Source organism: Cucurbita maxima, unplaced genomic scaffold (genome assembly GCF_002738345.1).
Source record: "Cucurbita maxima cultivar Rimu unplaced genomic scaffold, Cmax_1.0 Cma_Scf00032, whole genome shotgun sequence".
NCBI classification, from domain to species: Eukaryota; Viridiplantae; Streptophyta; class Magnoliopsida; order Cucurbitales; family Cucurbitaceae; genus Cucurbita; species Cucurbita maxima.
Window position 1 is genome coordinate 189,709 of NW_019272048.1, and position 11,290 is coordinate 200,998.

At 38.4% G+C, this 11,290-nt stretch overlaps 2 protein-coding genes across 3 annotated transcripts in view; both read right to left on the bottom strand.

Annotated features, from left to right (window-relative positions):
* LOC111466970 overlaps positions 1–934 on the bottom strand; it is a 3,890-nt gene extending 2,956 nt beyond the window's left edge. Inside the window, exon 1 of the mRNA XM_023111661.1 lies at positions 504–934. Coding sequence (XP_022967429.1) covers positions 504–934 — 431 coding nt within the window. The remainder of the gene's footprint in view (positions 1–503) is intronic.
* A 2,984-nt stretch (positions 935–3,918) lies between these two features.
* LOC111466926 (ent-copalyl diphosphate synthase, chloroplastic) lies at positions 3,919–9,163 on the bottom strand. Of its 2 annotated transcripts, none has more exons than XM_023111613.1 (14): positions 9,030–9,163; positions 8,787–8,867; positions 8,615–8,703; positions 7,879–8,369; positions 7,589–7,812; positions 7,354–7,474; positions 7,166–7,278; positions 6,876–7,105; positions 6,590–6,705; positions 6,395–6,493; positions 6,062–6,313; positions 5,278–5,410; positions 4,571–4,765; positions 3,919–4,343 (listed from the first exon to the last, which is right to left on the bottom strand). In XM_023111613.1, the coding sequence occupies exons 1-14, from the start codon at positions 9,112–9,114 to the stop codon at positions 4,104–4,106; spliced, it is 2,469 nt and encodes an 822-aa protein (XP_022967381.1). In that variant the 5' UTR covers positions 9,115–9,163; the 3' UTR covers positions 3,919–4,103. The 2 variants fall into 2 exon arrangements, with proteins under 2 accessions (XP_022967381.1, XP_022967380.1); XM_023111612.1 differs by having other exon boundaries at positions 8,787–8,870; positions 9,030–9,155.
* Positions 9,164–11,290: the final 2,127 nt, after the last annotated feature.

Genomic DNA, 11,290 nt, shown 5'->3' on the forward strand with positions numbered 1-11,290 from the left:
TTTTTTTTTTTTTTTTTTTTTTTTTTTTTTTTTTTTTTTTTTTTTTTTTAATTATGAACAGAGAATCTTGTAGATTAACATGTTATTTTGCCTATCAGGAGGATTCTCTACAGAAACATGCCAATTATGACCAGATTATGAAGAGATGAACACCAACGCCATAAACTATATCAGCACATGCTTGTGGATAGAAACAGTAAGCAATAAGTGATATGTTTAAAGAAGAACAGCATAATTCCAGTTAAGTAATCAATTCACAATTGGTCATTCGACTTCTTCAACTAGAACTCCAAATGTACCTGACCCACCATGTTATATCCAGAATCCGAGTTGAAAAAATTCATAATTCATCGATTGGCTAGCACTAATTCAAAAATCCTAATATAGGGTTTCTCTGAAAACCTAATTCTAGATAGCCTAAAAGTTCAAAGAAACAGAGATCACAGCAAATTTTAGATAGTTGCTCAAAATCAACGATGAAAAAACAGGATAAGATAGCTAACCAAGAAGGCTTTGTATCCCAAACGGAGTCATATTCGAAAGAGTGGTAATTCAAATATCCATCCATATCATTGACGGCACCATTTTCATCTAGAAACTGAGATTCATCCTCGTTGCTTGATTGCTTACCGAAAACCACGCTTTTCCGGCGGAATCTAGTGCATTTGGGAGTAAACGAAACGACTTGCGACGAAGCTGCGAAGTTAGAAAGAAGGGTTTGTGTTGAAGGAAAATGGTGCGATCGTAGGGACGTTGCGAGGAATAGAGAAACAGTTCCCATAGATTTGGGTTTTGTATGGCGGCCACTTCCAAGTAGTCTGCTAATTATGGCGGCATGGAGCTGAGCTGCCGAATTGGGGAGTTCCAGTAAGCTTAGCAAAGGATAAACTTCGTGGCCCACAAAATTCGATGCACCGGCTGAGCCATACCCCATCAGTTTCTTATACCTCAACCAAGCCCAAACCAAAGCTAAGTAGAGGTTAGGTTCAAATAATAGACAATATTATATTATTGTGGAGAGTAGAGTCATGCTCTAAGCTTAGCCATGTCGATAGAATTTTTAAATGTTGAAGAAAAGGAGTAGGCATAATAAAAAATGACTAATACTCTAAAAGAAAACGAGTCGAGTCTCGATTAAGGGAAAACATATTTTGTTCAAGGAGAAGTGTTGATGAAAGTCCCACATCAGTTAATTTAGGGAATGATCGTGGGTTTATAATAAAAAAATACTATATCTATTGGTATAAAGCTTTTTGGAGAGCCCAAAACAAAGCCCCCTACTTTAATTATTAAAAATATTTAACGTTTGTAATTGATATTAGTAATCTATTATGGCTCGTAATTGAGTTGGGCTAAGTTAACTTTAATCGAGTTGGTTGGGTTACCCATACAACCAAACTAATCCCATATGGGGCTCCATTTTTCCTTCACGAATGGTTATCTTTGTAGCGGCCCAGATTAAGCTTCTTTGCGTTGGGTTGAGCCCAAGAACTTTGTTGGGTTCGAACTCTCTTCACCGAACCTCAACTGCATGAAACTCAACGATGATGCTTCTTCCATTCACCGTCAACGAAAACAAGCAAATATGGAGAGAATGGAAGGCACAATCAAAATGGGAGCAACCCATTTCTTGTTTGTCTTCTTCCCCAGCTCTCTCTGTTTCTGTAATCATAAAAATGCCTTGTTCCCATATCCCAGGACCCCAGATTGTCCAACACTTAGCCGTATCAAATGAAACCGCCACACAGAGACAGCCAATTATGCCAGCCCATCTCGGATGGAGACCTCAATGTGGGCTTCCCCTGCCTCCCCATGCAATGCCACTGGTCAGTCCTTATCGAATCCATTGATTTTGTTATTGCCGACACATTGCATCCTTACATTCTTTCTGTCGTTTCTATAAGCATTATGTGTTAAGACTTTGCTATCCTGAATGTTTAGATAGATACCTCTTCATTCTATGAGTATTAGATGTTGAGATTTGTTCATGATTTATGCTCAAATTTGACTGCCTACAATAGCATCTAACGATATGAAGTGGCACTGATGCTATATAGGATTCGTGAATGCATCATGTTTGTCTGAAAATGAAATCAATCATATCAACCTCCAGAGTTGCAATGTCTGTACTAGATATTTTTCGTTATTGGTTTTTAGTTGATGACAATCCATATGTCCCAATCAATGTGTTCATCAGCACTATGGGTAGATACATTCGATAGGGAAGCTGAGAATAAAAGTGCACCAAATCCCACAGTCACTCCATGGATGTATTGAGATTATATTAAATGAATTGGACTTTAACATCTGAAACTTTTGCATGATTTGAAATTAGAAGTTCAGATTCCTAAACCATCCTCTTGTTCTTTATTGATTTGAACGCAGAGCATTGAAAATAAATTTATTTTGCCCCATTTATGATTTTGTTCGTTCATCGTTGTTTTCTTACCATTTCTTTACTTATAGTTTTTCACCCTTCTTAAAGAAAAATAAGATTTCTTAGCTAAATTTCACAAAAAAAAAAAATAAAATAAAAAAATAAAAGAAGAGAAATTCATGAGTGAACTAGTGTTTACAAGTGTGTCGGTTGGGGAGGAGAACGAAATATTCTTTATAAGGGTGTAGAAACCTCTCTCTAAAAGATGCGTTTTAAAAACCTTGAGGGGAAGTCCGAAAGGGAAATCCCAAAAAGGACAATATCTGCTAGCGGTAGGTTTAGGTCGTTACAAATGGTATCAAAGCCAAACACCTACGATGTGCCAGTGAAGGGGGGTGGTCATGAGGCAGTGTGCCAGCAAGGACGTTGGGCCCCGTAAGGGGTGGATTGGGGGGTCCCACATCGATTGGAGAAAGGTACGAGTGCCAGCGAGGACGCTGAGCCTCGAAGGGGGGTGGATTATGAGATCGCACGTCGGTTGGAGAGGAAACGAAACATTTTTTATAAAGGTGTAGAAACCTCTCCCTAACAGACAGGTTTTAAAAATCTTAAGGGAAAGTCTGAAAGGAAAAGCTCAAAGAGGACAATATCTGCTAGCGGTGGGATTAGACCATTACAAATGGTATTAGAGCCAAACACGGAACAATGTGCCAGTAAGGAGACTGAACCCCAAAGGGGGTGGACACGAGGCGGTGTGTCAGCAGGGACGTTGGGCCCCCTAGGGGGTGGATTGGGGATCCCACATCGATTGGATAAGGGAACGAGTGCCAGCAAGGACGCTGGGCCCCGAAGGAGGGTGGATTACGAGATCCCAATCGGTTGGGGAGGAAAACGAAACATTCTTTATAGCGGTGTAGAAACCTCTCCCTAACAAGTTTTCGGGACCCTTACCCTCTAGCTCACAACTATATAGAAAAGGTTGGTTCCAGTGTGCAGGGTCGTGGCATGCTTCTAAGACAACCAAAATTCTATCAAACTCTTAGTTTAAGCTCTACAGTTGTTGGTAGCACCTTCCATCCACTGGTGCATTCTTTGACTTTCTACTCTCCATTTTGCGGTTGAAACTCCAAATCAAAAAGGCACATCGAAGCTCAACCACAAACGTGGTCAGCATAACTGTGTATTACAAGGTACCAATTCCATTGTACTAATAGAAGGAAAGAGGTTAGAAAATACCAAGTATTTGTTGATGCTCTTTTCCACATCCGGAAGCCTAATCTTAGGGAATCTATATATATCAATGTATATATATTTATAGGTTTTGAGAGACTCCACTTATTAACCCAAACACTTCACGTGTTTGTATGTGACACTTTGTCTGCCATTGTTTCATTAGACTAAACAGGAAAAACTATTACAACAACAGAAAATTCAAAGGATTTCCCTTCAAACATTTCTATGTGGCTTATCCTATTACGGCTACCTACAATCTACCTTATCCTAATAACTACTAGACCAATTGTTTAGAAGACATTCAAATCTATATCCATCGATCGAGTTGTCTCACATTAAATTGCTGTCAAAGCGGCTATGATTTGGGTTTTCAAAGATGATGTTTTTCATTGACAAACAAAACGCAGACCAAAGTTTTTGTATTCCATGTGGTGAAGGATATACAAAAATTGACAATACAACATGGCTGTGCTGTGTGGCTAGCTAGCTAGGATTAGAAGACTCTTTCAAATAGGACCTTGGCAATGTGGTAGTTGATAGTCCAAGGATCGAAATAGGCTGCATAGTACGAACTTTTTGCTACCGTTAGAAATGTGTTCTTGATTGGTGAGTCAATGTCATTGCCATCTGAGGAGTTTTGGATCACCATCTGCATAAGTTTCCTCATGTCTTCTTCTATCTCTGGGGGCATTTTGTTCTCTGTTTTCTCCTTATAAATCCCACCGTTCGTTACCTGACAAAATAAGACAAGGGTCAGTTTTCTCGAGAATTGAGTCTTTTCGTGTTGACCCACAGTAAAAAACCTATTCTTGAGTGTTTAAGGAGGCCAAAGATTAAGCTGGGGGGAAAGGAAAGGGAAAGGTCAATGTAATGAATGAATTAAGGGGGAAAAGGGGTGGGGAATATAATCTTTTTATTATGTGGTGTGCAGTGGGTTGTACCTCTGTATAAAACACTAACCTTGTGCTTTTTAAAGTGACCTAGTTGATGGCACACTTTGTTTGTGAGGTAGGAAAGCTTCTGATATTGAGGATTGGACAACAGATCCTCCAAAGTTGAACAGCCTGAGTTGAGAATTATTGTTCCCACCAATAACTCTGCCTCTTCCTTGTGCACATCTCCATCTTCTTGCCACTTAAACAGCCATTTCTCCCACTATATGTTAATCAATGAAAACATTAATCATTAATTTTCATGTAGCAAATACCAAATACCAAATTAAAATATTCAAAGTTAGCTAGGTAGCTAGTTAGCTAGTTAGCTGCATTCTTTTGGCCCTATGCCAATGGACATAAATTCTTTTGTATTGTCTACTTCATGTCTACTCAAATATGTGTAGATATTGATAGGTATGGAGTATGAAGGAATTAGTTGTTGAGGATCGTTGGGAGGGAGTCCCGCATTGGCTAATTTAGGGAATGATCATGGGTTTATAAGTAAGAAATACATCTCCATTGGTATGAGGCCTTTTGGGGAAGCCCAAAGTAAAGCCATGAGAGCTTATGCTCAAAAGTAGACAATATCATACCATTGTGGAGGGCCGTGATTCCTAACATTAGCTACTATTAGAAAAAGTTGAGACACGAATGCAGTAAAGAGTTGAATGGCATTATGGAGTTGTGAATGCAAGGAGATGATGATGTAAACAAAGCAAAATAAACTCTCACAGCTTGATGCAAATGGTGGGTGATGTCGAAACCATGCGACACCAATATATCCAACGAGATACTCGTTAGAGTTCGAAGCAAAATCCCAACTAGTCCTTGTCCTCCTCCCTTTTGCTGCACATTGCCTGCCCTCCTGTTAAAACAAATCCCAAAATCAGCCACTTTTCAAACCATATCAGCTTTATTCTTTCTACCACATGACACCATACATGACTTCATTTTCCACCCAACCCAACTTCTTCTTCTTCTTCTTCTTACTAACCAAGAACAGGATTTTCTTTCGTTTTACCTTTTGAAAATTTGTAGAAAACAGAGAAGGCAATACAAGACAAACATGTAGGAATGTTATGGAATAAGGTCCGGCAATGTTCGGCCGAATTTCTCCAAAAGTGTTAATAATGTTATAATAGTAATTAAAGGAGTTGGTAGATTATGATAAAGGCTAGAGGTTTTTATTGTTAACTTATATGCCTGTTTTCTTTTCATTTTTTGTCAGATAGGAGATATACTTGGATCCAAACTTTCTTGGTAACTTCAAAGCTTTGAAGGCATATGTTTAGAACTGTTTAAGATAATATATTTTTATGTTGTAGGCTGTTATTTGCAGTTTGACAAAGCATAAAACAAAAACCCCACTATGGTTGTACAAGCATATAGATTGAAACACAAGCATCCACAAACATATTGACACAAATAGAGACATAGGATGCCACAAACTTTCCCACATAATGGTAAGCAATTGAAAATATTGAACTTTTTTATTGAAGAAAAAGGAGAAGTGTACCACGCATTAGTATCGTAGGCTTGATCTATTGCATCGAAGTTTATGAATTGTTGGATGAAGGCTCGTCGTTGGTCAGCATTGGCGTCCTTGAAATGGGACTCAATGGCTCCGACCAACGCAGCCGTTTTGGTCCATGCAAGCCTCTCCTTAGCCCTCTCTGGTTCGAAAATGCTACACGCTGCACCAAAATATGAGAACAAAAGGCTGGTTCTTCTCATTCCATAATCTCTCAGATTGTTCTCTGTGTACCATCTGCGCCGCGAGAAAGAACCCTTAACTAATCCATCAATTTCTTAAGCATAAAGAAACAATAAGAATAGTAATCGCTCTTACTTTTGAATATCAACCCACTCATTCTGATGCAATAGTTGGCATTTGTTGTAGTCCAATTTTGCAAGCTCCAAGTATGTGTCATTGTTTACCTTGAACATCCTGCAATTATAATGATACATTCATTCATTCATTCATTAAGTAGCTCATGTTTTTGCATGTAAATAATTCAAAATAGCTTTATAAAGGAGTAGAGACCTGTAGAGAGTTTTGCCTATCCAAATATCATTTTCCCCACCATACTGTTCTATGAAGTAACGAGTCTCGACCCGAGGTAAACTCGCAAACCATGGAACATCAAGAGCATAACCAACCTACAAAACGTTTACGATACCCGTCGATATACCCGTTAATAGGAAGTAACCAATATCTTTGATATCTTTCATGAATACGATGTTATTGATATGAACATTGATTAGTAGCTTTTGATAAAAAAGTTAAGAACTTGATGATGTGATTTGACAAGCAAAGCTTAAATTTTGACCTCTCCAGGCAAGTCCTTGGTGATGATCCACTTGTCCAAAAGCTCATCAGCAGCCTGTTTCTCTCTGAGGAATTTGTAGGAAAATTGCTTTGCATCCTCCAGAATTTTCTCCCCCGGGAACATTACCTGATCGGAAGCCCGGTACAGGTTGAACATCCCGGTCACCGCCTGCGTCGATTGCCCCGCTATGCACACAAACTCCCCATCTTTCTCGAAATTCTTGAACACCTCTGTAATAATCAATCCCTTTATCATTGTTCAAAGCCATTAACAATTGCTTTCAATCTTACCTGCAGAAACTTCGTGGCCGAACAGCCGGAGAAGTTTGAATCCCATGGCGGTGTCGTCGATATCATAAAACTCCACATCTCTTGCCCAACATATCCCTTTATCAGTCCAATGTCTGCACCAAGAACATTAGAACAGATATCAATCTCAACCTCTGGATTACAGTGTTCTTAACCAAACTCAACAGTACCTCCGCAAATAATCCACAGACTCAACGATTTCTGGGTGAAAAAATCTTGAAACCCCAAGTCGTTGTAATCTATCCACAGCCCAAATATGTTCGAACAAATCCACGGGGTACACATTGGGTACTGGAAAGCGACAATAATGATGAGATCAAGAAATAAAGCAAGAAAGTTTGTAAATTTATTCAATGGGTCCGCCCCAAATATGGATATACAGCAAAAGAAGGTTGAAGATTTTACCTCCGCCATTAAAGCGGCTGACAACCGATTCCAAATATTTGAAGCAATTTGAGTTATTGGTTTTCATGAATGCAAAGGCAGTGGAAGCAGGAGATTTCAAGAAAGACCCATCTGGAGCCTGCAATTTCAGAAGCATTCCCCAATCCAAACCCTCCATGCCTTCCATCCCTTCCAAACTATGCAATAACGTAGTGGGCACTTTATGCATTATTTCCTTTGGTATCCTGTTTTGAACACACATTTCTTAGTGCCTTCAAAAGGGTTTCATCTGAATTTAAATTCATTAATACCTTGTTAACTTTATGCTCCTTCTGTGGTTAATCTCTTGCAGCACCGGCGAGTCCGTGGGGACTTGGAGGTTCAACCTTTTAGCAAACTCCATCAACGACGGGAAGGCAACCTCAAACCCAATCAGCATGTGCTCGGCGTTCTCATCTTCCAGCTTGGAAATGTTTTTGTTTAAGAAAACCATGCCTTTCTCAGACTTGTCAGGGTGGAGCTTCCATGAATTCAACGCCAAAACACAAGCCAAGGTACTGAGAATTCGATCATGAGCTGAGAATATTCCACTGTCGCCCCACGACCCATCAGGGAGTTGATTCTGTGCTATCCATTCAAGCGAAGAAGGGAACAACGGAGTCTTAACACCATCAAGAACTCTCGGTATTAGCGCCACCCAGGCCGTGTCATAAGCCGAGATGCTTATGTCACCGTCGTCCATCGAGCTCAGCATTGACTTTATCCGGTTCACTCTCTCCTCTATCTCTTTAGAAATCAACACCTGACCATATTGAACAATAAAATAATAAGAAACCATTTCAAATTTTGAGTTAGCCCAATCCCATCACATGCAGCAGGGCAAGGAGAAACAATGTCTCGAGATGCCCAAATGAGTGCATGATTGACAAGTAAGCACAACCAAGATAACTCTGACATTGACTAAACTCCAGTTTACCATGCATTAACAAAACACGTTGGTTTTTACTGAGTTTTGTAGGTAAACAAATGGAAGGAAAAAGGAAGTACGTGTGCGGTAGTTTCTGATTCTATGTCATCTTCCACAAACTGCTGCCACTTTATAACTGGCACGCCGCTTTGAAGCACATCGCTGTACTCTGCAGGTTAGTGTGACATATAAGGATCAACAACACACACACAAAAAAAAAAAAAAGATTCTTCCTGAAATGGGTTTGTTTACCTTGAGTTGGAGGCTTAGAAATAGCATTGCATTTGATGATTCTGCTACTCCTGATGGATTCAACCTTGAATGAACAGCCACCTACTAAGAGTTTTGCATGTTAAAATGGATTAAAAACGATGACCCATTTGTTGATTCTACATATTCTGTTGTTCTATGGCTGATATGATAGTAAAAACACAGAAAAATCTTAGCTTTTTGAGAACCCATTTGAGTGACAGAAGGAAGGAAAGAAATGCATACCCGGCGGCGGTGGTGGCGGCCGGGAGGAGAGCTTGGTGGCATCGGAGGAGCAAGGAAAAGGGCGAGAGAGAGAGAGAGCTTTCATGGAAGAGAATTTAAGCTTGTTCTTCTTCTGGTTGTTGGGTTTGTATGACTAAATAATGAGATTTTGTGAGTGTTCATTTTTAAAGGAAAAGAGGGGAAGGAAGAGGACAGAAACGACTTCCCATGAGATTCCCGCTCATAAGCGCTGAGGATCATCCAAAACCATGGAATTGAGGGCACTCCTGTCCTTTTCCCTCTATTTTTCTTTTTTTTTTTTTTCATAAAATCCAATTATGATACAACAAACCCCCTCTTTTGTGTCTGTTTTTTTCTTTATTTTGCAATTATTCATTGCATTCTTCACAATTTTATTTTCTTTTCTTTCCCATGGCAAGGTTCATGGACTTATTCATTCCCAATATTACCCTATTTATGTTCTTTGCATTTATGTTCTTTTTCCTTTCTCTCCATTTCTTCGGTTTATGTCTTAATTTGGTACTTGTTTTAACTTTCGGTTTCAGATAAAACAATTACGTCCAGGTTGCTAAACAAAGCGGGCGTAACTTGATTTTTATATCCTCGAGATTGCTCTCATTTAGATGTGTGAGATTCCATATGGGTCGTAAAGAGGAACAAATTATACATTATAAGAGTATGGAAACCTCTCCTTAACATACGCGTTTTAAAATTGTGAGATTGATAGTGATGGGTCGAGGTGAACAATATTTATTTGAGGCCGAAAGTGATACATAATGGGTCAAAGTAGACCATATTTGTTAGTTTGGGTTTGGGTTCTTACAAATGATATTGCAGTCAAACATTGGACGGTGTGCCAAGGGGGTAACATTGAGCGGTGTGCCAAGGGGGTAGATTGTGAGATCTCATATGGGTTGGAGAGGGGGAATGTGACTGTGAGATCTCATATGGGTTGGAGAGGGGGAACAAAACATTCCTTATAAGGGTGTAGAAACCTCTCCCTAGTAGACGTGTTTTAAAACTGTGAAGCTGACGGCGATACATAACGAGCCAAAGCAGACAATATCCGCTATCAATGAGTTTGGATGGTTACATATAGTCTAACTTAGCTCTATAGACAAACCACTTACTTTACTTTACTTTCAACTCTTCGTTCCAAGTTGAACTTGCTTAATTTACACGTTCTTATAGTTGAGCCTGAGCTACTGGAATTAATAATATACTTTTTTGGTATAAATAGTAGCTAATTCTGATATAGTTTCGATTCATTTGTATATTTCTTCTTCACTCAAACGCCATACACGACATGGGTGATCATTGATAAACTTTGTCTCCGTTTTATGTGTGATTAAACAATTTTTATCCCGAGGAACTATTTTCATAAAATTTAGTATGACTTTATACATATAAAGTAGACCCACTAAAGAGTGGATCTCAACATCCTTTTTTTTGTCATAGTGAGGATGAACGAGGAAGGAAACGAAATTTATACATTGCATGTATGTTCCTTTTAGCCTTCACTTCATGAATGAATCAACTTAAACTCGATTCGATATAACCCGTCATCATAACAGCTTTATTTCAATCAAAAATTAAAAAATCAACTTACTTTTTTTTAACACGACATTTAATAAATAGGTATCGATTGTAATGGGAAAAAAGTGTTGCCCCATTAGGTGTGATTGAACAATTTATTTCGAAAAAAAAAAATCATAGTGTTTAACGTAATTGAGAAAATTACTATTTCGCCTCTTGTAGTAGCGAGACAACGATTGTGCTACACTTGTTCTAACCTAGTGAGAAAGTCATCCGAGTAACATTTAAACTTTGCAAACAATATTGGCGTATGAGCCTCAGGTCACATTTGGGCTGACTCTTAGAGATAATATTATTTGATTATAAACCCATGATAATTTCCTAAATTAGCGGAGGTGGGACTTTCATCCAATACCTCCCCTCGAACAAAATTCTCAACTACTTTTATTTTTTTTTCTTTTTTAACTTTCAATTTCCCATATTTAAAAAATTATTTATAAATGATTGGAACATTATTTTCTAAAACATTAATTTCATGTAAAAACATTTATATGGTAATGATGCTTTTTGCCAATCTGTCATTTTGGACGTATTCTTTTTTAAGATGGGAGGTTTAAACTCTCATTGATTCCCTCCCTAATGGTCACAATTTTTTTATGAAGAACTTTGCAAAAATAAATTAAAAAAAAAAAAAAAAAAAAAAAAAAAAAAAAAAAAAAAAAAAA

Coding starts and splice junctions, on each gene's coding strand:
- LOC111466926 (XM_023111612.1), bottom strand. CDS start 9,114: ATGAAAGCTCTCTCTCTCTCTCGCCCTTTTCCTTGCTCCTCCGATGCC. Junction 6,706..6,875: donor CCAAGGACTTGCCTGGAGAG/GTCAAAATTTAA, acceptor AACGTTTTGTAG/GTTGGTTATGCTCTTGATGT. Junction 4,766..5,277: donor CCCACCATTTGCATCAAGCT/GTGAGAGTTTAT, acceptor ATTAACATATAG/TGGGAGAAATGGCTGTTTAA.